Raw genomic sequence first — 27,985 nt, 5'->3', positions numbered from 1 at the left:
GAGCAGGAAAGAAAAATTAGACGACTGAGTGCAAAATAGAAGTATAAAATTTATTTAAAACCACCCACAAAGTTCTGTGTAATCAGGAATGATACAATTTGTAATAGTCTTTTTAAAAACTCATGACAAGATTTAAAATATATTTTCAATTACAGTATTCATTTAGCCTTATTCAGTTAGGACAATAAAAAAAAAAAAGAAAGTTTACGTTCTAAACAGATGAGACACACAAGAAAAATAGAACAGAACAGACAATTTCCACAACGACAATTTTTACATGTATGTTTCAATACTAGTATCAACATTTCAATGCATCTTGCTACATAAACATGAAATCATGTACAACAACTGCTTGCACCAAAAAACATAGCTTAATTAGATCTTTCAAGTAACATGCAGTCACAACTCACAAGTCTTCAAGTACTGCTGGTAAGGGTTCCCTTGTCTGCAAAGAAGATTTTAAGGTTCAGTTTCTCAGCTAGCATAACTGCCCAGCTCCACCAGCCTCAGGGAGCCATGCTCAGTTATACTAGGAAAGAATCAGGCCCCAAATGTTTTTTTGAGAAAAGATGTAATTTTTACACTTTATCCTGAAAATACTGTGACATAATGAAGTGCTTTTTCTTTCTGATTTTTTTCTCCCTGTACATCATCTTTTGCTTAAAAATGTTAGTTTTATGTTCCAGATTTCAATACAGTACATTGGTTATTGGGAATAAAACCTCAAATTCGAAGTTGAAAAATAAATATCAAATGCATCCCAAGGAAAGAAAGAAAGAAAGATTGAAAATAAGAAAGAGAGAAGGAAAAAAAAAACCCATGACTTTTTTTTCTTTTGCTTTGGCATATTGTTAATCTTTTATCTTCCCAAAGCAGGAAGGAATTCATTAGCCATAGCATTTCAGTACAGCATGTCCTTACATATTTATGTTCTTTTTAATGACAGCAAATTCTGATCAGTACTTGTGACCTGGGGTGATGCTGTCACATTATGAAGAGCTGTCTCTTCCAAACTGAACAAATAATCTTAGAATAATTCACTGGCAAAGACTGAAATGTATGAATGTTTGCATTGATTAGAACTGGCTTTCTTTTAGCAGTACTGGGATACCCCATTTGTTCTTCTTGACTACAATTATTTTTTCATTTAGAGGACAAGAGCTTCATGAAGTTCAGCTGCTGCCTTTTGAGTTGCATGGGTTAGACACTCACAGAGTTGGTACAAAACCTGTTCTCATTAGGCTCTGCAGTATCACTGCAGTGTAAGAATTTAAGAAGGGAAGTATATTTCCTTTTCCTCAAGGTTATTTTTGAAGGAGACATTTGCATTGCCTAACAGCAATGTAGCAGGGCTGTTGTTTCCACGAAACTTGCACGGGCAGCAAGGGGAAAATGCCAGGGCTTTTCCCTGGCAAGTAGCACCACAGTCAGGGAAGGCAGAAGGTGTTGGCTTTAACTTTGTGTCCCCAAACTCACCAGAGTGTGACAACAGCACACAACGCTGCACACTCTGCTGGGTGTGAAGGCAGGACAGAAGGGAGTTCAGTAGATTGTCACAACCCTAGTTTATATAATCAAGTAAAAGGGATCCAAGTTATGATAAAGGGTAGCAAGTATTTTAAGAAAAATTACCATAAAAATAGCATTTTTGACAATTTTGTGAGATTTCTGGGCTGGCCATTACCTAGAGGTACAAATCTTTTACCACATTATCTTTGTACACAGTGCTGGGCAAAGGACAGCCAATATAAGCAAATATTTAAAACCTGGTAAAACCCAAGCAGGTCTCTTTTCAACCTGTATTTCTAAACTAAGAACAATCTGGATATTACTGGCCAGTATGTGCACAGTAAGGATACCATGAAACTGATTTCAGATGATTGTACAAATCATTAATTTGTTGACTGTTTTTATTTATACTACTGACCTTTTCACTCTGATCAGTGTGATGGGATACTCCCAAGAATGTCAGCTGAAGTGACATCCATTGGAGGGCCCTTTGTCCTTCCAATGCAGCACAAAGGACAGAAGTATAAATGAGAATCAGGGCCTCCATTCGTACTTTAAGACAACTCCCAAACCCTAGACCCTTTTTCCATTACAATATAATAAAAATACAGATATACATGTAAAATACTGATCAGGTCACAAAACTTTCCACAACAGCATTGAAACGTTCTGTGGCAACGACTGCACTACTGAACATCAAAACGAGCAGTTCCCTTGCTCCACAGCACCAGCACTTCCACTGTAACTGCTAACTCTGCAGTTTCAGTGCCAAACCTGTCCTCCCTACATAATGTCGTTTTTGAGGTGTGCACCTGTGCCCTTGTGAGCACTGTGTGTAAGGTGTGCCAAGTGTTGAAGAAAGCACCGTTGGTCAGTCACACCAAAGCAAGTCACCGTCACGTTATTTAGCACCCCAGCCTTGCAGTCACTGCAAGTATGCTGTTGGAAGATTCTGGCATGTGAATGGAACTGTGTGTGGAAAAATGCCATATATAATGGCCCAGCAGAAGAAGAAAGGAAAATACACTGTCTGGAGGAATTAAGGATACAGCATCAAGAAGCATCTTGTACCTTTTAAAACTGATGCTTAGCAGTACATGGTTAAACACCATGAGCAACTGGGGAACTGTATGGGAAAAAGAATCCTAAAGTCTTTCTTCTCAGAAAGACAAAGAAACAGCGATGCTGACACCTCAATACCTGGAATAAAAGGCAGTAACCACCTTAATTATTTTCTTCTCAAGCTCCTTCAATTCCATATTTTGCCACAGATGAAGAACATATTTTTTCCAAGCAGTCCTGTGTTAGTTCAGGCATTTAACTTACATAATACTTGGATATCTCACAAACACTGGTCCAAGATTAAAAGAAGATGTAAAGAAACAAAGAAACACTCCTGCTCTTGCAATCATGCAGGGGCTGCAGCAGCTGTCTGATGTCAGAAATTGAGCAGAGCTGTTAAAAGTGACTCAAAAGACAAGAGGACACAGAGATGCTACCAACATGAAAAAATCCTGTACTCTGGGAAGGAATGACTTTTCCTTCTCAGGGGATGATGCTTTTCTAGTCTTGCAAAGTGCCTTTTGTTTCGCTGCTTGCACATACAAGAACAGATTGTAACAACTACATCAAAAAATCTGAAAACTAACTGGAAAACTGATTATTTGATTAAAAAACAAGAAAAAGTGATTGTGACAGTATTAAAAAGTTTTGCCTATTCTTTTCTAAAAGAACTCAAAATGTTTTGATAGGGAAGTAATAAACACAGCATATATTCAACCACTCCTTAGAGGAAGTGATCCACACATATCCCAGTGCCTGAGCAGGTTCTCATAGTAGAAATCCTTGGTCTTTCAGGAAACCTCCAATGTAGAACTCTTTCCTTTATGTAATTATAATTTTGTGGCAACATCCTAAAGCAGCACATAGACAACTTGTGAAAACTGACTAAACATCAGGTAATCCCCAAAGAGACTGAACCCACTTCCTGAACTGTTAAGAGTAAGTAGCCACATCCTCTAGACTTCTGACACTTGTCACTCTGCTTTACATTCAAGGAGAATGTAAGTGTCACAGACTAAATAAAATAAGCTACTGAATTTAAAGTCAGATGGACAAAAGAAGCATTAGTATAAAGAAGTACCAGGCCAACTACATGTACATAGAAGGTTGACTCAAAAACCAATTGTACCTTCACAGCTTTGCCTGTGATGTACTTACGCTGTGCAGAGAATCATTAAGGTTGGAAAGGACCTTAAAGACCATCAAGTCCAACCAGCATCCCATCAGCTTTCTCTTCTCTAGCTCAATGGTGCCCAAGGGCAGCAGGCTGGTGATGACAGCAGTGCTTGCTACCTTGTTTGTCTACTCATATCAAGAGCAGGGGCCACCTCTCCCTCCTCTGGTATTTTTTTAAACCAGTATATGCAGGCAGAGACCAGAGGAGTGATTTCTGCCTAGGGAGAAACTGTGGAAAGAGGTGAATTTGTACAAATACCCACAACGAAATATCTCACTGCTTAGAAGAGTGCTGTGACACAGACATTGCAGTGCAGTACCTTGGTGTCACAATGATCAATGGAAAGATATTCCCTCCACACTTCCTCCTGCAAGTCAGAGCAAGACCTGATAAAGCAGGAATTCCCAAATATGATTGGACTGTTCCTCATCTCTAACTGCTATTGAAAAGCAGATTGTCACAGGTCACAGCTTGGCAGACAGCTTTCACACAAGAAATAAACCACAATTTTATGGAGTAGAAATCACAAAGAACCTAATCTGAATTTCAGTGACACAATACTGAAAGGGTTTGTTCCACACTGCCTGAATGTACCTGGTGTTAGCATACACAAAGCATGGAAGTGGCCATGCAATTGAGTTTTTCATATCTCTGAGAGCACAGCTATTTCCTTCTGATAGCCAAGAAATGACAGGATTTCTATGGAAAAGAAACAACCATAGATATAAATGGATTACAAAGCTGATGACTGCTTGATAAATGGAGTGAATGTCAACATTAGAGAAGCTGCATGGGAAGGGAAAGAGCAAGATTGACCTCTGAGTTGGCACAGATGCTGGTCAACTGTTGTCCATATTCATCCAAATAAATATGGAAATTGCAGGAAAACTTGATGAATGAGCACTTTGGAGTCAGCAGGGCTGCAGCAGTGTGAACAGGACCCAAATTTCATCCACCATATTTAGTTAATACTGTAATGAAATTAAAAAGGTCTTCAAAAAACCCCATACAGTTGTATGCTAGCAAGACATAGTACTAGACAAGTTGTCATTTACCCATGTTTAACATAAAATGTTGCTCAAGATACTACAGTTATTTCCTGTTCTAGAGGAGCACTGTCATAGGTAACACAAGGACTTTCACCAGCAGTTAATAGAAAGTCCTTAAAAATATCTGAATACAACTGTTACAGGTTGGAAGCTGCAAGTATTTGTAAGGACTTAAAAAGCTTCTTGGATCATGTGACTTAAGTATTTACAGAAATAGTTCTTTCCCTTTCCTGCAATACACTAGCATGTGAAAATTCAGTAAATTCACCGTTTAACTGGACACAAGTGCAGTGACTCCCAGAGGGAGTCAAACAGAACTGGTCCTGCAGCAAGCCCTGCTCCTCCCCTCCACAGCAGAGGTGGAGCTGTGCTACTGGACCCAGTGGACAACGGGATGAGACACTTTTCTTCTGGGAAGTCAGAGGTGTCCTCTGTTGGACCATGACAGCTTTCTCTGGCCTACTGTAAAAAATGACTCAAAACCAAGCACACCCCACACCTGAATCCACGTGCTGGTTTTTCACCCACAACATAGTGCCAGCTGATGGAAACCAAAGAAAACATGCAGGTCTGACCTAGCCAGCTACCTTAATTTTCGATCCAGCTCCTGGTTATCCAAGAAGGACTTGGGTTAAAAACTAAGAGCAAATTACAAGTGGTTGTGTGGGCTGAAAAGGAAAAAACAGACCCACAGAGTTGAAGATCCTAAGAGATAAACACTGTTATAAAATGAGAACCTTACTGAAAACAATGCAATTTGTGTACAAGACTGATAAATATCCTGAAGTGTTACAAGAAATAGCACAGAGTTGTAAAACCAGTGAATAGTTGCATTTTCTATACTGCAGTACAGCAATAGAAAGGATCAGCCTCTCAAATCACAACCCACCATATGTCCAGCAGGAAGGGGACGTGGCCAACCTGCCTGGTAGGACATGCTGAAAAAGCAGTTCAGGTGAAAGACAGCCAAGGAAAGCACCGTGGGTGATATGTTATTGTATAGATGATGTATTTCTCTCATGTAAGTAATATTAATGAAGTAGTAACTGCGAGTTTAGCACCTATCAGTTAATAGTATTAATTATGTTAAGATACACATTTCTTTGTTAGAATTGCCATTTCAAAAAAAGGTAAATCTGGGCTATCTGTTTGAAGGGATCCTTTTAGATCTACCTTTCAGTGCCTCACTTCTTAGAGGGAAGCTGCTGGTTTTTCAATGGAACATTTTAATCTGAAGTTTCCAGTGGTTAAATGTGGGCTTTTGTAGGAGAAGATTCAAGTAAAAATGATCCAATTTATTGGTATGAACATTTTAAAAGGTAAAGAGATGGCTCTATAGCTTACCGATTTTGTGTAGAAAATTTATCACATGAGAGTGCTGAGCTACAGCATTACAGAAACTGAAGCTGTCAGGGCTATCAGTGAAACAAATGAACGAATCTCTACATGGTGGGACAAATACACGAGTGGAACAGCTATGGAATGTACAGTACCACTGACTGTATGGACAGCTGCAATTCCTACTAATCTTCGGCTCACCAAAAATATACAAGTTTTAAAATGGAAATCTAAGGCACACAAAATACCATAATGATTTGATGTATACTGTATATTACATAGTCAATAAGCATAAAACTGCTGGTACAAAACAATGGCATAATATCGGTTCTGTTTTATCATTATTTACAATCCCTTCATATCCTCTATTTGAACTAATATTAAGCTTTGAACTAAAATTTGCAGCATACCCGGTTTTTACAGGTTTTACTTAAAATAGGTAAGATACAAAGAACTGGTTCAATTCCTCCATCCTCTGCCATTAATAGCTTTGTTAATTTGAACAGGAATCTGTAGAACTGAACCCAGGATCATTAGCTAGTGATTGCTGCTTCACACCTGGCTCCTGCAAACACTGCACCTGGCTCCAGGAGAACAGTGCCACGGATCTACAGCCGCACCAAAGGATTTGTAGCACCAAGGTCCTGACTGGCACCAAGTGTTCCAAACACCACTGATGTACCTTTCGTACCAAAACTCTAAATAGAAGGAAAAAGCACCTTTCCTTTTTTTTCCTCAAGGAAAAAGCACCTTGTCTTTAAATATAGCAGATCCAGAGAGTTCATATTCCTCTATACAGCACCACTACAGGATAATATTATCAAGTATATTATTAGCATGTTTTCACACTGGAAAAGTGACTTCATTCCACCTCCAGGTTGCCCAGGCAGGGGACAGGAGGAGGGGACAGCTCTGTGTGTGGGCCTGATCCTGCAGCACTCGGAGCCCAGCGCTGCTCCTGGCTCCAGCCGGCTCACATGGAAGAAGGTGCAGGATGAGGGCAGTCCTTAGCTAACGTTGTCATTTGGTAATTGGTTTAAATAAATAAGGTTAAACAAGAAATACATAGGAGAGGAGAATCAGAAAGAAGAGTGGGATGCTACAGTATTTGAAAGCAATGGAGTGTCTGTTTTTCCTCTGGTTTAGCAAATACTCATTTCGTGATATATCACTTTCTCAACAGAAATGAAGAACATAAATTTCAAGGAAGGATACAACTCTTTCCACGTGAAATGTATAAATTGCTTCCAAAATTTACAAAACATTTTTGTAAAAAAACTGAACTCAAAGTTGGTGAATATTACAGCTAGGATATTCTTAACAAAAACTTTGCTGCTAAATATTAGAAATTTGACAGTTTTCCAACATTTTCTTTGTATTTTTCCCAAATTATTATTTTTAAAATCAGAATAGAATAAGGCAACTCTAGGGGGTATTTTTTATCCCAAAACAATCCTACCCCTGAGGCATTAGGAACATTTGGTTGCCATGTTAACTTAGAACGCTGCAAACAAATGAGAATGATGCATTTATTGCTCAAAGAAACCCTAACAAATGCTGCCTTTAAAAAAACCAGATAATATTCTTAACTCCCAATAGCAACACACGTATTGACCAGACATCTCCTCTTCCATGTTTGTACACTCTCTTGAAAAAGAATAAAAAGGTTCTATAATTCATAACTGCTTGTTTATATGCAACATAAAATCTTCCATGAAAAAGGGCAAGTTTAAAACAACCACATATGCTATCAGCATACATCCTGCAGCTGTAACACCATGGAACTCTGCACAGCAAGAACAAAATCATTTCTTCTGTAGAGTATGCACAAACCTTAGACAATATGATCCTTATACTATACTATTTCAAGTTAATTTTAAAAATAGAAAGTGCTTTTAAAATATATATTTACAGCTTAGAAACAACTTCCAGCCATCATTACCAATAACTTCATTCCTCTGACGAAGCTAAAGAACAAAATTAATTGGTTTTCTAAAAGATTTGTCTGCAATTTGGACTATATAGCAATGGTTGGAAGTTGTTAAAGCAATGGCACCATGAAGTAATAATTCAGCTTATTTATTTTTAACTGTTTGATGTGGTTAAGCACCAAGAGCTGTGTAGAGCTATAACTGTATAACTTGATTTAACACCATAAAATGTGAACCTGTTAAAATACCTATAAATGATTTTTGTAGTAAACAGACGATTTAAAGCACCAAAATATAAATTCCTAAAGGTAATAAACTGAATGATTCAATCAAGGTTAATAACCTAAACAACATCTTTTTTTAGAATGTATTAAAACTATACAACTTTTTTTTTTTTGCTTAAAATGTGCTTGAGCACCACCAAATGTTAAAGTCACAGTTTAAGAAGAAATCCCCCCCCCTTTTTTTGTTTTTACCTCAGCCTTAAAATGGTTGAGATGAGCAAATAGTAAACGACACGAGACTTGTTCTTTAAGAGCACCTTAAAGAAAGCTGTAACTGCACCAGGAGGGGCCCACCACGCCACACCTACGCCCAATGGTTGTAGGGCCCTGCCACTCGTGTCAGGGCGTACGAAGATACGGTGATTACGTTATCCTTGGTCACTGTTAATGCTCTGCGGGATGGAATTTGGTTGAACTCGTTGTCTTCATAAAAAATATCTCTGTTTTCACTCGCTGGCTTTGCTTTCCTGTTGCTCGAGTTCAGTTCAGGATTCTCCGTTCCCAGTCGTTCCGCTTCTTTTTCTTTTTCTCTCGCCCTCTCGGCCATCTTCGCTTCCCACATGGCTAAACCATGTTTTGGCTCATTTAAATTTTTGTGCTGGTAAAAAACTAAAGAAATTCTCGTGGGATGATTGCGGTTGGGTTTTTTAATTGGTGTGGTAGCGTGGAGTTCACGCCTCGCACATTCGATTAAGATAGAACCGTGAGAAGGTGCCACAGCAACCCCACCAATGTCATCATCCAAAAAATTGTGCTCGCTGTCTGACCACAACTCCTCAGCCTTTTCTTCAGAATCAGCCTGTTGTCCCAGTGCACTGTTTTGCTTTTCCTCAACGCAGTCAAAGTCACAGAGCTGTCCTCGATGGGAGCTGCCCTTTTCCACAGGGCATCCATGGGAACAGTTGGGATCGGTTCCGGCAGCATCCTTTGCCGAAGAGCTCAGCGGTACTGACGGGTCACAGGAGCTGATCATCTCTGAGGAGGGAGAGCTGTCCAGCTGAAGCTGACAATTCTGTTTGTCTGGCTGGTGTTCAAGTATAGTGGGCAGGGGCTCTTTGTGGGCTGGGGGGCCTGGAGCAGTGACCTCGGGAAGAATGGGTGGCACGCCATTCACCTTCTCGTTCAGCAGAATTCCAGTATAATCTTTGACTGACACATCAAAGCTCTTGCAATTAACATAAGGTGTCACGTGAGGTTGCTTGGTACTGCATTCAAAATACCCGTAGGGAACTGAAAAATCTTGTTGAATATTAGTCACTGCAGTTAGGCCAGACTTATGTGTGAGAGATGGATATGGATGTAAACTATCCACCTTAAAGGGGGAGGAAGCCGTGTACTGTTTGAGCAAAGAGCAATTTTTAGTAGTGTTTGAAGTATGTTTCATGGCATAAACGTGGTTGGAACTCTCCATTTTTATTCCAGGTTTTAAAGCATCTGATTTGTTCCCTAGAAGAAATGCACACCAAAGTGTAAGTATACTGATCAATTGATAAAACACCTCTCCTATATTTTCATACTTGCTTCCTAACATGAAAAATGCACATTGACTACAGAATTCTCAAAATTATTATTTTTAGCTTTCTAGGAATACTTCTATGACTGTACACCTAATATAAAAAGTAAAAAAATAACCTTGCTCAATTAATGCCTTAACCTTTTCCAGTTAGTCTGCTAGTATATAAAACAGAAAGGTATTTCACAAAGGGATGAAGAAAATAAACAGATAAAATGAAATAACCACTGAATGCCAATTCACACAGCCCAGTCCAACAGAAATGTTTCTCAGCAGCTGTTGGCCTTCAGTTTTTACATAATTGAAGAAATTCAGCCTGCGAATCAGTCAAAGTTCTGACCTGCCTTAACCCCATATTATGACCAAAGGAAAAAGCATGTTTATGGATCTTGTCCATCACAGCAAAAACAGTTACTGAATTACAACGATTCATGCATTCCAATACTGGCTCAGAGATGGCCTTTTAAAATAACATATGTGGCAACATGCTCCAGATAAATCCATCCTTACAACATGGATTTTGGTCATGGGACTTGGCTGTCTTGCACCTTTCCTTTAACTGCCTCATTATTTCAGATCTCTGTGCAGACATCCTTGCTCAGTTTCTGGCAGTTCCTTAGCCATGGCTGCTGGGCTGGATGGGGAACAGGCTCCTCACATGACTGATTCTCATCATGCCTAGGATCAGCCCAGAGTCCATGGCAGTAATGGGAAAGAATTCCATCGACTTTGATGGGCTTTGCAGTGGCTCTGCAATGGCTTTACACGTGTTCTGCTGGCACACTGGCACCCCACAGAGGGCTCTTGCTTACTCTCATAGAAGACTGTCAGTGCTGCTTCTTTACTCCATAAATACACAGAATGGTTAATTGTTTTACGCAGTGCAGAAGCATTATTCTGTCTTCTACTCTGTCTCCTACTAATTTACAAATTAGTGATGAATTAAAACCATTCCTCCAATAGGAATGCAAAAAAGTCAAAGTGAGATAATGACAGGCATAATAATTGGTATGCAAAAACCAAAAGCTGTCCAGGGACATGAGGAGGCCACATCAACTCTTAAAAAACCTGTTATATGAAATAGAACACAAAGCATTTAATGGCTTTAACAGTCCCCATGCCAGAGCAAGGCCTTCACCCTAAAGATTTTAAACACAGCATTTGAGAATTGTGTTCTCCATCACCTCAGAAGAGAAACATATGTTCTGTGAAAGTAAGTTTTTTGGCACTCAATTACGAAGTGTAGCAAATAGATTTTCATTTGTTTTTTAAATGCTATCCCCCCAAAATGCAGATATTCTTTAAAACACATTTACCTGTAATTCCTCCACTAAAATCTGCTATGTAGGTCTGGATGTCTCTCATGAAATAAAATTCAAAATTACAGATGGGCTAATTTTCCTCTCTTCTTCCTATTTATTTTTGACCTGCTAGTCAGAGAATTTAAGTCCATGGCTTCTTCCACCTCTTCCTTCTTTTCTATTTCTCATTACTGCCCAGTCCCACTCAGTAGTCCCACCCAGTGGAGGCCTGGCCCAGCTCTGTGCTGCCCACACGGGCAGAGGAACAACCACGGCCTCCCTGGCTCCAGTGCCCTGCAAAGGACACCTTGCACTGTCATTTGATAAAACCTGGGGGATGTTACAAATCTCTTGCTGTGCAGCAGCGTTCATGCCATGGATAGGAAAGTACCACAGCTCAGATTTTAGAAAGCCATTCTCTGCCATAGTTCTTGTACATTAAAGTGACAGAAATTCAAGTTACTTATTTAGGTAAACATTCCAGCAACATTCTTTCAAGATGGTCTAACTGCTATTATTTATTGGAGTAAGGGAACTTGGAAATACTTCATAGGTGTTCACAGACCACCAACAAACTATTTTTGGGTGATCATCTGGGGTTTTTTCTACCCCATGAGACAACACTGGCTACAGTGACTTGTTCATTAACTCCTAAAGTGCAGAATACACAAGTGATTTATTTTAAAGGAGCTTTTCCCTCCCATCAGATGTGTAAGAGAACACAGAGTCAGAACAGACTGGCAGAATTTCATAAGTATCACTCACCTAAACAATGCAAAGTGTTACCAAGATTTTCTGGGGCTTCAGTTTTCAGTTTTACTGGTGTTGGATATTTTTTATCTATTAATGGCTGCTTTTCACTCGGGGTCCTCCTTGTGTCTGGTTTCTTTTTCTTGGTAGCTCTGAGAGGCTCAGCCAACATTCGCACTTCTCTGGGGAACGCTGTGAGCACCTGTATGGCTCCGGCTTTTATCTTGGCTTCCAGGCCCTCTTCAGTGCCAAACTCATCAGTTTGTGAGATTTTGTACAGAGGCAGCACATGGAGCTGTTCATCACTTGGAATCACCCCCACTCTCCGGTTATCTTCCTTCGTTAAGGTACAGACCTGGCAGGAGCAGAACCAGTTACAAATAAACCAGGAGTCACATTAAGGCTCAGGCAGCCATCCTAGGCTTCACTGCTTACTCCTGTTCTACGGCCTCAATGCTATGGGGCTTTCAGATGCAAAAAAATAATTGTTTCACCTATAATGACACAGAAAACTATTAATACTTTAAGATCAAGGCATATGTCTTGGACAGGAAAATGAAATTTTGTCTCAGCTTACAGTATTCACAAATACCTGCCAACCTCGGTAAATAATCTCAGCTCTAAATATAAAGTCCTAAGAATTCAGATTATTTTTAATACATAAATATATCTTTGATGTTCAGATAATTTCTAAGGATTACAAAATATGAAAAATTATTTTTGCATTAAACGAGGAGTGTCTATGACCTGGAATTTATTCTATGATTTGGAATTGGTTTTGGTTTTTATTTTGGCTGGTAAATGAAAAAAACCCCAAACCTGCACAAACAGTCACTCATACTGCTTTATGCATTTTGCAAACCTCAGCTCTAACTCCCTCCCTCTCTCAACATTTTGTTCAGTTAACACCCCACTGTAATTAACTCCCAGGACCCAAGCAATGTTCTCTTAGGCCACTGCTCTACTTCCTGGTATTCTGTGTTGTGAGATCCTGGAGCCCAGAGGAGAGTGCTGGTTATGTCCAGTTTGATGAGTGCACATCACAAATGTGAGTAAATATTCCAACCTATTGCAATCGTTTTCTTATTGTCATTATAAATCTGAACATTTCCAGCACTCCTTGAGTTCCAGCTGTTACTGCCACTAACCCTTCCCCTCGAAAGCAGCATTGGCACTACTGTCCCTGGTGTCATTCCCAAGGGATGGCAGCAGGTCCGTGTGCCTGAGCACTTGTACAAACCTTCACCCTTCTGCAGTTCTGTCCCTTCCATTCCCAAGGAGCTGCTACATGGCCACAAAGCCATACATTGGTATCGTGGCTTAGGGCAGCTGCTGTTTCACAGGAGTCACTAACTACACACATGAAGGAACAGCAGCACCATCTAAGGATGAGATGATACTCCCTAAATGGAAGGGTATCAGTCCATCATTCTGTAGGCTGAATCTGATACCTATCATAAGCAGTCAATTCAGTTTCCCAGAATCTTGTCACCATGCCTAACATTCCAGAGGAAAAGAATGTTATCTTTTAGGGAGTGAAAAAAAAACCAAACATTTTTTATTTTATAGCACAGCTTTTGCATAAAGGCATCACACAATTATTTCTAGAAAAATAAAATTACAGAACCACAAACTACAAAAGCCCAAACCAAAAAAGTGGTGCCTTGGGCTTCATCAATAGCTCTATGCAAAGCTTGGCAGTTGCAGAGCAGCAAAAGGAGGAAATCCGAGGGGCAGAGAGAAGGAAGAGCTTTTCAGGAGGCATTGGAAGGGATGAGAGGGGCTCTAGGGCAGTTAGCAGCTGCTTTGTAGCGCTCTCTGAGCTGCCAGCTCCATGTACTCACCTCCTCCGGGCAACCTCTGCACGAGGAGGCAGATTTAGAAAAAACAACAAATTGTTCTGTGATTGGCAGTGATTGGCACCTTGCTTCCTGTGGCTTCTCCATCCCGAGCTCCCACACAGCCCAGCCCAGCCCAGATCCTGCTCCCACACCCCTGCTGGGCACCAGCAGCCCGAGCAGGGCCTGCCTCAGCCTTGGAGCTCCTCCCTCACTCAACATTTCACCATTCACAACAAGAGGTTAAAAAATCTCCAAAGACAATTCCATTTCTGCCAAGGTCAGTGACACCTGGTTGAAAGCAGCCAGCAGATGCCAAATTATTCAGGGAGGGTGAGAGAGGGTTGGACATACAGAGAGCATGATTATCTATGAGTGATGGTCTCACAAAGCCCAGTGCACTCTCCCCTTCTAAGTTATAAACAACAGCAGTAATAAAGTCAGCATGGAGGGGCCTGGCTCCCACTTGTTTTCATCACAAACTGGGCACTGGTCTTTCAGAATACCATGTCCAGCCTGTGCCTGGCCCATGCACCAGTCTGAAAGAAGTCTTGAAGATTCAATCCACAATACTTATTATTTTGAAAATTGAGACCCTCATCCCATTTATAAATTTCCATGTAAAAGCCAACACCCTCTGGAACAAGAAAGATCAAAAACTGTTTTGAGGGGCTGTAGTATATTGACAGAACTATGGTGAAAGTTAACTGCCAACTCCAGCACACACCCTGTATATTAAATACTGAGCTCAAACAATTATTAGGAAATAAAATTGTACCCAGATCTGAAGACTAGCACATTTACAGCCTAAATACCACAACAGCAATTTTAATACATGTATACTTTCACAGTCAGTGCTCCCTTAATATATTTTAATATAAAAGTGAAGGTGCTATGACAAACAGATAACTGAAAATAATGATATGGGAAAACTGGCCATAAATTAAGGCTGTACAGATGAGCTAAAAACTTACAGCTAAAGGTGGTAATTCACCAAATGAGGAATATCTGTTTAAAAAAATATTCCAATGTTCAAATCTGTGCAAAATATTCCATGAAGGAACTTAAAAGCAATTGCTGAGAAGTGAAAAGCATTATTTTCCATTGGTACTGACACTGCTGCAAACTGACCAAAATTAAACACAAACATGAGAAAACCATCAAGTCTGTTAAAGGCCATTTACAGCATGAAGCTGCATATTCTGCTACTCTGCTTTTTCCAGAACAGGCAGCTAAATCATCCAGGATGCTCAAAGGCCAAAGAAATGTTGGCCAAATGGTTTGTTTAGGTTTCCAATGTGCTTGGTGATCAAACCCATTACCTACTCTGGGTTTAGTGATGTCATGGTAAAAGTTGCATGTTTATGAAACATGATTATTATTCCTTTCTTTTAAACTTTAAATGCACCAGAAACTCAGTGCACCTCCCTCCAGACACCCATCTGTAGCCACGCAGCTTCCAGTGTGTTATTCTGGGTCTCTTTGATCTGCCTGTGTCCTCTGGAACCTCACATGTAGAAATGACAGAGCTTTTTCCACTGTGCTGTAATAACAAATGTTTTACATTCAAGTTTGAGCAGAGCACTCAGCCTTTCCAAACCTGAGAGAGGGAACCAGGTTTCCTGCACACCCCTCTCTGTGCAGCTGGAGACAGCGTGGGTGCCCTCAGGTGCTGCTACAGCCTTGCCCACCATTACACATAAAACATCTTGGCTTTTCCTTTGCAGCCAACACAAATCACGTTGTTCTGCTGGCCTGACCTACCCTGAACAAGTGTGTCTAAGCCAAAACCAGAGAAGGGAACCCCAAACACATTTTCCTTTTGCCCACTTCATGTCCCCAGGCTATGCCATCTGACAGGTGACACAGGTACAGCCAGGAACTGCACTCTGGGAGCTCTCAGGTCAGCAGAGTGAACCTCTGATGTTTCTCCATTTGCACGATATAAAACCTAACAGGAGCCCTTCCTTTAAGGCCCAGGGATTCACCTTCCCTCCCCTCCTATCTGCTATAAGCTGAAGCACCAGTTTGAGCACTAGGTATTGCTGCAGCTCCTAGAGTGAGCAGGGGGTGCAGAACGTGGTGTAACCAGGCACAGACATCCTGTCAGCTACTGCAAAGACCTGTGCCAATGGTGAGAGGGGCTTTGCCTGCAGAAATACACAAGGGATGGCAAAAGCAGAGGGATTGGGAGTTCTATCTGAACTAGGAAGAGTTTGCTGATAGACTGGTGATTGTCACTACTGAGTTCTACTGCCAGCAATAAATGACATATTTTAGCTGCCCTCAAAGCATAGATTTATCTTCCTCCCCTTCTCCCCAGTGCCTGCTGCAGATTGTGTGGCACCAGGGATTACACAAAACTGCACCTGGTCTCTCTCGTTCCTCAGCCCCAGCAACAAGGGCCCTGTGCCCCCCTGGATGAGCAACAGCCACATACAAGCTGCAGAACCGGTGACACTTTTTGTCCCAGTCACTTTTAAACCCCAAAAAGAACAATGCCAGGGCCTTCAATGGATTCCCACAGGTATGGAGGACATGATCCTTCACAGCTTATCCAATAAAGAAACAAAAGTACTTACATTTCACAGACTCCATCAATAACTATAAAGCTTTTATCTGTGTTGCTCATTTAGCTTCACATCCATAAGGAACATGCACCCTAACACTGCAGCTGTAACGTACATCAGTGGCCCTTAGGAGAATGTTAAGAGATGACAAAAGAGTCTAAGTAAAAATGAATGGTATATTTATTGCCCTAAAGGTTCTTAAAAAACTCAATTTGTAAGCAGAAATTATTTTTGCTTCTTTCAGACAAACACATTAATTTACATCTCTGTAGAATTGTCATTCTACTACAGAGCAAGCAGGGAGTGTTTGTTTTTAGAGCTTTCTACCAGAAGCAGTATAAAGTGAGAGCTGGACTCTGCTAGCCAGGAACAATGTTCAGATCTCCAAAGACGATTACCATGCAATGGTAATCCCCAATTTGTGTAAGTTTAGATGTTCTGTTCTCTCTTGTATCTCCAGAGGGCATTTGCAAGACACTCCCACTACTGACACAACTTTACAGGATGATTTATTTTCAGAGTCACATGCCAATAGTGCACCTGATCAAACACACATACTGAGAAAATGTTTTAAAATATATTCTTCTAAAGTGTACAGTAAACTTATTCCTTATTTTTAACTCATTTAATTCCTTTACTTATACAAGGCACAGACATAAGCAATTTGAATAGACTGGTTTTCCTTTCCTTTGGGTGCCCCATGTAGAATTCCTGTTGTACTTGCAGTAAAAGTGATTTACCAATGAAGAAGGGAGAAAACAAAAAGGTGTCAAACAGAGCCAGCAGCATTTGCAATTATCAATTTACATGGTACTTACTTGAACCTTTTTAGAAGAATTTTAGATTTTATAAATAAAGATTTTTAGTTCATATAAGGAGAAAGGGAAGAAATGTTAACAACACTAACAAGGGCCAAAATGACAAGTACACTGTGTACAGACTTTAAAATGTAAGGAGTGACAAGCAGTTAAAAAAAAACCAAGTGAAGAACAGTAAAGTCATGGATGCTGGAGGTTTTTAGTGCAGTGCAAATTGTTCCCATTCTGCTCATTACCACATTATGAGGAAGCAATCTCTGTGAGAGCTGTCAGCTCAGAATTGTACTTGCACTCAGTTCATTTTACAGACAAAATAGTCAACAGTTATGTAAATAACCCCTCCATCATTGTGATCAGTGATTTATGAGACATCATCATGCATTTTAAGCTAAGCAGGCAACCACACAGCACCTTCTGGAACTAGACATGAATGCAGGAGGTGCTGGTATCACATGTATTAATTTTGGTTTGTGTCCTCACCACTCCATTTCCTATGGTATTACCAGACTTGGTTATAAACCAAAATTAACAACCCTAATTTTGATTGTCACGAAAATCTGGACTGAAGCAAGCACAGCATGTCCTGCCACCCTGTTTGCAAAAAGCAACATTCTTTGCTTTAGGCTTCCAATTCTATGACTGTAACTGTGCACAGAGACCACGAGGTAACTCCCAACTCCACCTTCATAATGTCCCAGTTCAAGTAGACAAACCCAAGTGTTGCTACTTACAGCTGTTCTCTATTTACAAACAGCCCCCTGCTGTAAGTATACTAAAATAAAGAGAAATCCTATCTAAATAAAGAGAACACAGGTATGCAGTATTTATTTGTGAGTGAGCTACCCATGCAAACCAGATTGCAAGGCAGAGTTTTCAGTAGTTATAATCATTTGGTCATGTTCTGCAAAACTGAGAAAATTTGGCAGAACTTAGTAGGAAGTGATAATAATGAGTTCTGGTCCACAAGTTGGAACATTCCATGCTTCTGAGACTTGAAACACACCACATACAATCCATGAAGTATCAACCAGCAAGGACAATGTGAAGCTCAAATGCCATCAGGTGCTTACAGATAAATGCAGTTGTAGACCTGTTCCCCAATACCTTCCTCAAAAAAAAAGGTTTAATTGTCCCTCCAAGTGATTCTGGCCATAACTTATGACTTTTTTGGGATCCAGTATGACAAAATGAATAGCAGACTCAGCTGCCATTTGTCTTTAATTTAGGGGGTAATGGAGCACTTAAACTATTTTTTTCAGAACATCTAAACTGAATTTCATCGAAAAGCATATCATGCAGTTTGTCTGACAAGGAGGTCTCATTTTCAAGTTTAGAATCTTTAAGGGCAACAAATTCCTATGCTCCACAAGAAATTTTGTGATGCACACTTCCAACACTAAGTAAAAATAATAGTCTGAGGACTGGCATTCCTGGTGGATTCCCAGAGTTGCTTCCATACTTTACAGGAATTTGTTCACCTTACAAGCATCAAATTAACATTAAACAACTGTAGAGTTATTTCATTGCTGTCATATACAAATGCTCAATGTTAACTATAGGTGTAAATGAAACACTTTATTGAATCACAGCAACAATAATTCAATTTGCATTTAAAAAAATAATTATAGAGATTTTAAGATAGATTTTTTCCTGCTATACATCCTTTTATAGAAAAGTTACTCCTGTTTCCTGCACTGCTGTACAAGAAGTCACCCTCACTATTCAGAGCACTGTGATGTTCCAACTGCTCAAAGATCACTGCCAGTTTCATCTTTTCTGCTTTGAGCTTGTCTTTCTTCAACACTATGGTCTTAATTTCTAGAAGATCACTTAATTGAGTAATTCCCAACCAACTTTCCAACTGGCAATCCATCAAAGCATTTCATACAACTGCCACATACCAATCTGTGGGTTTTCCTTTCATCCTGAGATTTAAAGACTGGAACAACCACCTGCTCCACCATGATCCATGTCTACTTCCTGAGCTCTAACTCCATTAACATGAAGCCTGGTAAGTGCCCAGTGCAAGAAAGAGTGAATTTGATGAGCCTGGGGGAGCTAAGTTAGTAATGAATTAATTTGCTTTAGCTCTCCCTCTACAGATGTCTGTACAGCTCCTTGGTTAGACAATTATTTACCTTTAACACCAGCCCCCTCCCAGGAATAACTTATCAGGCCTCTCCAAAGGAGCAGGTGTCTTTAGAGAATGGAGACATTTTGTAGGAAGGCTCACTCCCATCCCCTGTTTGATCTGTTCTGCAATAAGATGAATTCATGTCCTCTGCAGACAGTAACAGATCCATGCAAATAACCTGGGCACTGATAAATGGCAACCTGCAGTTAACTTTGAAACAACTTTGAAACCTCGATGCAAACGAACCCGAGGCAGCCTCGGGAGCTCCCAGTGAGGCCAGTGAAGGGCACAGTGCAGATGCAGTGTACCTACCACAGTGCTGCCATTGTGCATGTTGTGTGTGTCCTTGTGGGCGTGGGCACAGAAGTCGATGCACGCAGTGACACCGGAGAAGGGCCGCCCGTCCTTGGAGCCCAGCCGGCAGTCGGGGCCCATGTGCTCGTTTTCCACCTGAAAGGAAAACAAACTGCAGCCACTCGCCACAACAAGTGTGGGGTCTGCAACCCCACGAGCCACCAGCAGCTTTGTGACAGAACCAAGGCAGCCAGGCACACTTAGTGATTCATGGTTTCCTATGAAATGTGTAATGTTTGTGGCTGCGTGCCAACGAGATAATCAGGTCAGCCACAATCAAAATGTCTTGGATAGAAAAAACATTTTATTTCCAGTATTATCTCTAAGCATTTTTCACATATAAAATATAAAGACATTGTGTTTCTTCAGCACCAGTTCAAGTGAAGAGGTTTAGTGTATGGAAACCTGCCAAATGCACTGGGATTCACTGCCCTGGGAGGGCTGCAGCCCCACCCAGGAACAGACTCTGGGGCTGCCTCTTGGACTGAAACTGCAGCACTCAGTGCTCAGAGCTGGATGTCACACACCCACCTGGTTCTGGAAAGCTTCTGGAGCAAGCTTCTTATAAACCGGAGCCACATCAGTAGCTAACGTTTGCAAATTATTTTCAAGAAGTTCCTCCTGCAGGGAAAGGCAACATTCAGTGCTGCAGTTTGCTTTAGAAGAACCTCAGGCAGTTTAGAGATGCCCAGTAGGTCAGCTTCTACCTCATATTTTATTAAATTGACTTTTGTTCTGCTGCCCTTTGTCCCTAACCATAAATGTCTACTTTTGCTGTTAAACAAAATCCAGCCAAATAACAATAGAGGATGCCTGCTAGGCCAAAGGAAGCCAGCACACAGGAACTAATTTCTGCATCATTTTCCATACACACAAGTAACATCCAGAGGAGAAAAATCATACCCCAGCTGAGTGGGGATGGAAGCCCAGGTCTTGTGTTCGTGTTTTGGTTATGGGGCCTTAGCCTATGCTGACACACCATGTGAGAAAGCCCTAACAGCATTTACCTTCAGTTCTTAGGTCTCCTCTCAGGTACTTTTCTCATATTGCAGCAGAACTTCTAACAGGAACATTTGTTAACTGTTTTGTTCTTTGGAGAGGCAAAAATCAGGACTTCATGGAAATAACCACTAGATTCAGAAATAATATTCCCTTCCTTAGGCTAAACCACATAAACCCAGAATTAGCTAGGTGGGCTTCTGTGGCAGCATCATATTTAAACTCTCATTTGTAGAAACAATCCTTAAATTCTTATCCTAAGCTTTTGCTTTTCCAGGAAAATCACCAACCAACTGGGAAAGCAGAGGGCAGTAGTGACAGACTCCCTGATTTTTTTTCCTCCAAGGACCAGGCTTTGAGAGACAACTGCAGCTTCAGTTTCTCACAGTATGTAGTGGCAAAAAATAACAGCTTGGTTCATTTTGTTTAAAAAAACCACACACTGGAAACACCAACATACATAAACACCAGCAGACTTCAACTTTTTTCAGTGGGATTTACATTCTAAGACCATACTGTATTTTTAACTCGTTCCTAACCCAGCTTTATCAGCTGTAAATGGCTACCACAAGGTTTTCTGAACCACATTGAAGGTAATGTATCCTTAATTATCCATCCTAGCAGGAGGATATCCATCCTAGGAACCATTCTTTCCTCAGTATATTACACCCTCAACCTCATCTCACTCAGCTTCAGAAACCTACAGAGAAAATGCATGCAGAGAATGCTCCATGCATAGCATTATACAGAGAGAGAACCTAAACAGAGAAGGAATGGGATCCCTAAGATGAAAGAATGCTCAATAAACACATTTTCCCATAAACTGGAAGTTTATAAAACAAATTCATTTTTTTCAGAAGTTCATTACTTCACATAATCCATCACTGTTTTCTGTGCTGCCTCACCTTTATGGCATCACTAACACTCATGAGCAGCAATTATTGTATCAATTCACTGCATTGCATTTGGTGTATTCATTCCTTCAAAACTACTTCAAAAACATCCACAAAAACAACCAGTTTATTCTTGGTGATAGAGGAGAGCCCAGGCTGTCAGCTGGTCCTACAGCAGTGGGGAAGCAGTGCAGCCCCAAGGTACAACAGTTTCTGTGCCAAGGCAAAAGGCCTGAAACCCTGAGCTACAGGCTTGGCCCTTTACTTACACAGAATTAAACTTTCTCAGAGAGTTACACAGTGAGCTAAATATAAATGCAGAAAAGCAGTAAGAATAATTTTATGGTGTATAAACACATAGTAATTATCCCACTGAATGAAAACTCAGTGTCATTTATTCTAAATACTACAGTTACAAAAATTTTGTTGGGTGTGAGTCAGTGGTAAGTTATGCACACATGTGAGAGAGAAAAGGGGTGGAGCACATCTAGATCTGAAAATCATCAGAAAAGGATTTTGAGAAAAAAAGATAAATCTTACTTGTTTAGGGTCATCAGTGAGAAGCCTGAATTTCCTGGGGTTTTTGCTCCTGGCAAACTTACAGCCATTGAAATACATACTCCATGAACAGCCAAATGAGAATGATGCTCCACAAGTTTCTGGGTCAAGTCCTTGACATGCACAAGTACGACTACAGAAGGAAATAAAGATACATCAGGTCAGTTGGCAACACAGCTCTTGGGTCTGGGTTTTTTTAGGTCAATACTATTTTGCTATTTCTTTTACAATACAGAGCATAACAAAGGGATTTGTGAAATTCATGGATTTAGCAGGTATTTTCTGTTAAGAAAATACAGTCTCAGCTTCCCCAACTCCCAATTTTAGGAGAGAAACATAAACACTCAGGTACAGCAATATAAATATTCCATGCATTCATTTTGACTTCTCCAGCTGGATAACATCTTTAACCAAGAAAACAGCCCTCCTACTTAAGGTTATCCCAAATCCAATAGTTCTTGTGTTATGTGCAGCAAAACCATTAACTCCAAATTGATTTGACTTTCTGAGCAAACCCTCTAAGAACACAAACATCAGATTCAGGCCCCCATCCACCTCTCAGAATCTGTTACATGAGGGTTACACAGAAATCAGCACACACACTGCACTGCAGTTACAACATATTCTCCAATCAATTAAACTAAATTCCTCTCAGAGGCACAGAGAGGAAGATCATTATTTTGAGTGTTCAACCTCAGTCTACCTTACAAAATCTAAACTGCCCTTCTTGGCAACTCTGCCAGCACTGCTGTGGGGGCACAGGGCCCTGCTCTGTGTGTGTGTGTGCTCAGGGCCCTGCTCTGTGTGTGTTTGGGCAGCGTGCACAGAGCCAGGAGCAGCTCATCACCTCCCCTTGCCTTTGGCACAGCACACAGCTCCCACCGAGGGCCTTTTCTCTAGGAAATTCCTGGTGTGACACTGAAATGGGAGCTGCTAGTTCGGACTGTTAGAGTTGAAGTGCTGCACTCTAGGAAGAGCCCAGGGCTGCCAGGGCAGGGACTCACTCTTCGTTGAGGGCGCAGCGCCGCCCCGTGGGACAGCCGTACTTGCGCAGGCTCTGGGTCAGCTCCTTGTACAGGGTGTCAGCCAGGAGATGTGGGATCCCCTCCCACGCCAGGATCAGGATCACGATCACGGCTGTCTGGCAGTGGTGCCCCGCGCGCTGACGGACCAAGCACAGCAACTTCTCCTCATCGCTGCTTCTTCGGATCACCTGCAACAAGCATTTGGGTCAGTCTTGGCTAAGCTGCTCTTCTCTGGGACAGGTAGGGCCTGGAAAAGCAAGAAATGCTGCCCAGAGTGCCCACTGTAAGCAAGACTCGGTGTCATTGTAAGCACAGTCAGCGTTGCACACTTAGCTCTGGTGTAGAACATGATTTTGTGTTGCTTTTTTCCCTGCAGTAGAAATAGCAGTACATTTTACAGGAGGAGTAATGTTTTAGCTTGTCCTAGTTTACAATGTAAAGATGTGCCCAAAAGTTTGGATTCTATCACCATCTGTTGGAACCAGGTGGGGCAGTGATCCTTATTTCTGTGGGAGATATCCTCTGCTAATGGGCCATCTGTTAAAAACCAGCTGGGGCTGGTGTTCTTTATCTTTTCCACAGCCCATCTTTTCTCCTGGAAGATATCTTCTGTTAATGGCTATAGAGTCCCAGTGCATGACTGATAAAATTACATCATCCCAATGGGAGATTTTCCACCCAGGGGGAGGAGCCAAGCCTTTCCTACTTAGATAAAATCTGAGATTTGGAGCACCAAGGCAGCCCTTACCCACTGGTTTCCAGAGGACAAGAGATGCCAGAACTTTTTACAGGATCACTCTGCAACAAGACCACTTCATGTGGACTGCTACCAGCACCCCAACTAGCAGGGTGTCAGGTTGTATTCTGACCCTGTCAGTGGTTTTCTTTTGTACTATTGCATGTACTTTTTTTTTTTCTTTTTCCTATTAAATTGCATTTCTGACTTGGAGTCTCTCACTGGTTTTGCTTTCAAACCAGTACATCGGTGTTGTACACAAACAATAAAGAAGATGCATTACAAGGAAAACAACCTCTAGAAGGACAACAGATCACCAGAGAACCTAACACTACGTTCTCTGTTGTATTTTCAAGGCAATATCAAACACTCCAAAAGGCAGCTGTGTGAAAACACACGGCCAAGGCACACACAGGCCATGTGCTAGGGCAGCTACCAGCGTTACAGATCAGTATCTAAGATGGTTCCCACCTTGCAAAGAAAAATTAGAAGGAAAACGATGAAGCAGACTGTGCTCTTAGTGAGGGAAAGATTGGGATTTTTCAGAGCATATCCCTAGCTACCTATATTAAAGTTCTTAAAGTGCTGGAACTTTTACTAACCTGTATGATACAGAGAGCAACCTTATTCCTCACACAGATTAACCAGTATGGAACAGCAGGATGCACTACTGAATAAAAATGGGAAAAAATTATAGTCCTACTGCCACAATCTGAAACAGAGCTGCATTTAAGACCACCAAAAATGCATTAAAGCTAGGTAATGCTAGAATACAGTATTTGAAAGCAGGTTTATTTATTCATCCAATGTGTTTTAGCCAGCACAGCCTGCACAAAGCCTCCAGCAAAGGTGTCAACTTTGCACTGTGAAGCTTCAAACACCACAGGCCAGGCCCTCTCTGAGGCAGCAGAGGCTCCATCCTCCTCAGCCCTGTCACACAGGCTGGGGACCCGTGTGGCTCTTGCTGTGGGTGCCCAAGCCCTGCACTGCAGACCTCTCTGCCTGCTCCAGGCCTGTGGCCACTCAGCCCAGCCCTCACCCAGCAGAGCTCCCACAGATAACACACAGCAGCACTGGGCACAAAGCAGAAAAGCAGCAAGGCAACAGTTCACTCACTCTTTCAATACTTCCAAATATCTGAGCATTCAGGCAGATTCCCTGTTGGACTGATGTCAAATGTGCTTTGCTGCCAGATGTGCAGCTGTCATTCATATGTGACCCCCTAGCCTGATCACCTCTGAATATCTAAGTCATTTGGACTCATTAAATCAGAGACCAAAGCACACTTGCAATTCATCTGCAAATGAAAAGGTTTGCAACAGATGAGCAGTTGGAGAGAGCATCTGTGCAGGCTGAGCTGGAATAAGCAAATTTGAAGTTTATTTGTGTCAGGAGATAAAGTATGGCCATTCTAAAGTTAATCATACTCTTACAATCAGCCTTAAGCTTAATGAGAATACAAGTAAATGCCTCTGATAGACCATTCCTCAAAAGGCATCTTGGTTGTGACTCCCCAACAGTTCAGTATGCTTGATAAAGAAAGAAAAATAATCCAACTCATTTACATTTGGCTGAGGTTTACAGAAATCCGTTATGGCTGATATACAATACAGGTTGCTCATGTCAATGTGAGTTTTACATTCCTGAGGTAGCACAGTTCTTTCAAGCCAGAACAACTTAATTTTGTTACTCAGAGTGAAATGATGCTTTTACTTTTCTAATTTCTTAAAAAATTTATCTCTAGGCTGTAACTTCAATAGCATAGTCTGGTACTGTACAACATCAGGTTGCCCTTTTTAAGTTCCGTTATAGCTCTAAACTAGAAACAGAGTCCAGGAAAAATGACAAGTGAACACAATGAAAATTTATCGTCTCCTTTAAACCAAGACCACACTTTCCTGGAGTTCAATGTAGCTGGAATTTGTTTCATTATGTAGACAGCAGAGAATGCAATACTCTTATTGGACCCCAAAACATTTCAGAGTCCATCACCTCTGAGGCCACAAAGGCAGCGCAGGGATTTAGGAGTTCCGTGAATTTCATTTCTGTGGGTCAGGTTACACCATGTGCTCACCCAGCTCCACAGCCAGAGCACTCCCATCCTCTGCTCCTGGACATCAGGCACTTCTCCCACCTGCTACAGGCTCAGCAGAGCCCACTCTGCACCACAGCAGACCCACAGCCAGGACAGTGCAGCCAAAGCTGCTCTCCCACAGGAACCAAGGATTCCCTCCACGTGCTACCCCTGACATTCTCACAGAACCAATAAACTGAGTCTCTCTTGTGTAACAATAATAAATCTGCAGCAAAGCCACACTCAATGTACAGAAAAGCAGTTTTGAGCAGGACAACCAAACTCTGGAGTGTTTCCTCAGACTGGGAACAATGTAGAAATCAGCTGGCAAACCTTGTGTCCAAAGGTTTTTGGTATTACTCATGATTTCTGTGATGCAGTTAACAACAGCAATAAAGTAAATAATTTAATACTTTGGTTTGTTTAATTTTGGTCCCTAATGCATTTAAAAGGCATGAGAAAGTCATCATTTGTTAAGTGGGGGGAACTTAAAAGCTAGGTTTTTAGAATGGGAAAATAAAAACCTTTCTCTGCAATTGCTTTTCCACACAAGCTAACCATGACTGACTGTGTGACTCACACTGAAAAAATAACATAATCAACAAAACAGACTTGTAACAAGTTTGTGAAGCATTATGTAACACTTAAATGCAACAAGCAATTAGCACCAGCCTCGAGTTGCCCCAAGGAAGGTTTAGATTGGATTTTAGGAACAATTTCTTCACAGAAGGGACTGTCCAGCCTTGGCACAGGCTGCCCAGGGCAGTGGGGGAGTCCCCAGGCCCGGAGGAATTGAAAAGACATGCAGATGTGGGGTAGTGGTGGACTTGGCAGTGCTGGGTTAATGATGGCCCTCAATGATCCGAGAGGGTTTTTCCAGCCTAAGTTCTGTGATGCCACGGTCAGCTTCTTGGAGTCTGCAGGGCCAGATCACTCCTGAGCTCATTTCAGCAAGCACTCCATGTCATCAGTGCTAAATATCCATCAAGACTCCCACATTAACAATGACTGATCTGTTTTAGCTGCAACGCAGAACTTCTGGAAAGAACAAAACCTAAGAAACTTCTCCACAAAGCTCAGCTGACACCCACTGTCCCCACTCTGCACTCAGGACCAGGCCATGAAGTGACAGCTTCCCACTCCGGGACAAAAGGGAACAGTGACATGGGACACAGCCCCTTAGCACAGGGCTTCAGTGCAGCACTCACACACTGGACACACAGTGTCATTAGCATCATCCTTGTAGCTTGCTAATTTGGGCAGAATGCTCAGTTATTTTGACCATCCCTGTGGTACTGTAGTTGTGCACCCACCACTGCCACGTTCTGCATTCCTACAGCTACCCAGGTGTCCTTGTGGATGTGAACATCCCAAAGAAGGCAGCAACTCCACTAATTCATTTTATCAGCCAGCCCAGAGAGTCTCCAACAGCAGAACCTGAGGATCTGAGCAAGCCTTCAAGGTGAGCCACAGCCAGCTCTGACACAAACACAATCAACAGCTCCTATGGCAACCCACCACAGCCACATCTGTTTCTACAGACACAAAGCTCTAGGCTTACCCAACTTTCTCATCAGAAAGCATGAGCCAAAAACTGCAGCATATTTTTTGCAGAGGTGCCTTATACAGCAGAACTTGCTCCAGCAATTTAACAAGTTATGGGATAAATAAGAGAAGATTTTTTTCACACCTTTGCATAAAAGGGAAGTGAACAGACAGAAAGGGATTCTAAAAATTGAAGAGTACAAGAACAAGGCCAGAGCAGCAGACTGTCCTGTCCAGCCTTATCCTGACCCTGAGTGTGACCAACAGCAGCTGCCAGTGGATGAGCAGCAAAAAAAGGCACTGGAATGTGGAGATGGCTCTCAGTGAACCCACCAGCAGCTCAGGGGATGTGCTCTCTCCTGGCTTTTCAAGGATTTGCCTTTTCTGCAATTCTCCACTCATTTTTAATTCTGTGCAGTAATCTACCACCCACTACATGACCAGCAAAGTTTAATTACAGATTATGTGAAAGAAAAAGCCATTACCTTCCCTTCCTGCAGTTTGCTCCCTGCCAGTGCCCTCTGGTT

The 27,985-nt window shown here is 41.5% G+C and overlaps 1 protein-coding gene across 1 annotated transcript in view; it reads right to left on the bottom strand.

Moving 5' to 3' along the window:
* Nucleotides 1-29: 29 nt before the first annotated feature.
* Nucleotides 30-27,985, bottom strand: part of TET1 (tet methylcytosine dioxygenase 1) — a 60,591-nt gene continuing 32,635 nt past the window's right edge. Inside the window, exons 6-11 of the mRNA XM_014883281.2 lie at nt 23,083-23,291; nt 22,061-22,211; nt 20,160-20,249; nt 19,587-19,724; nt 11,930-12,269; nt 30-9,796 (exon numbers count right to left, since the gene is read on the bottom strand). Coding sequence (XP_014738767.2) covers nt 8,655-9,796; nt 11,930-12,269; nt 19,587-19,724; nt 20,160-20,249; nt 22,061-22,211; nt 23,083-23,291 — 2,070 coding nt within the window. The 3' untranslated portion in view covers nt 30-8,654. The remainder of the gene's footprint in view (nt 9,797-11,929; nt 12,270-19,586; nt 19,725-20,159; nt 20,250-22,060; nt 22,212-23,082; nt 23,292-27,985) is intronic.

The sequence above is a fragment of the Sturnus vulgaris genome, chromosome 8 (assembly GCF_052056855.1).
Source record: "Sturnus vulgaris isolate bStuVul1 chromosome 8, bStuVul1.hap1, whole genome shotgun sequence".
Lineage (NCBI taxonomy): Eukaryota > Metazoa > Chordata > Aves > Passeriformes > Sturnidae > Sturnus > Sturnus vulgaris.
This window is presented reverse-complemented; position numbering and strand designations above follow the sequence as displayed.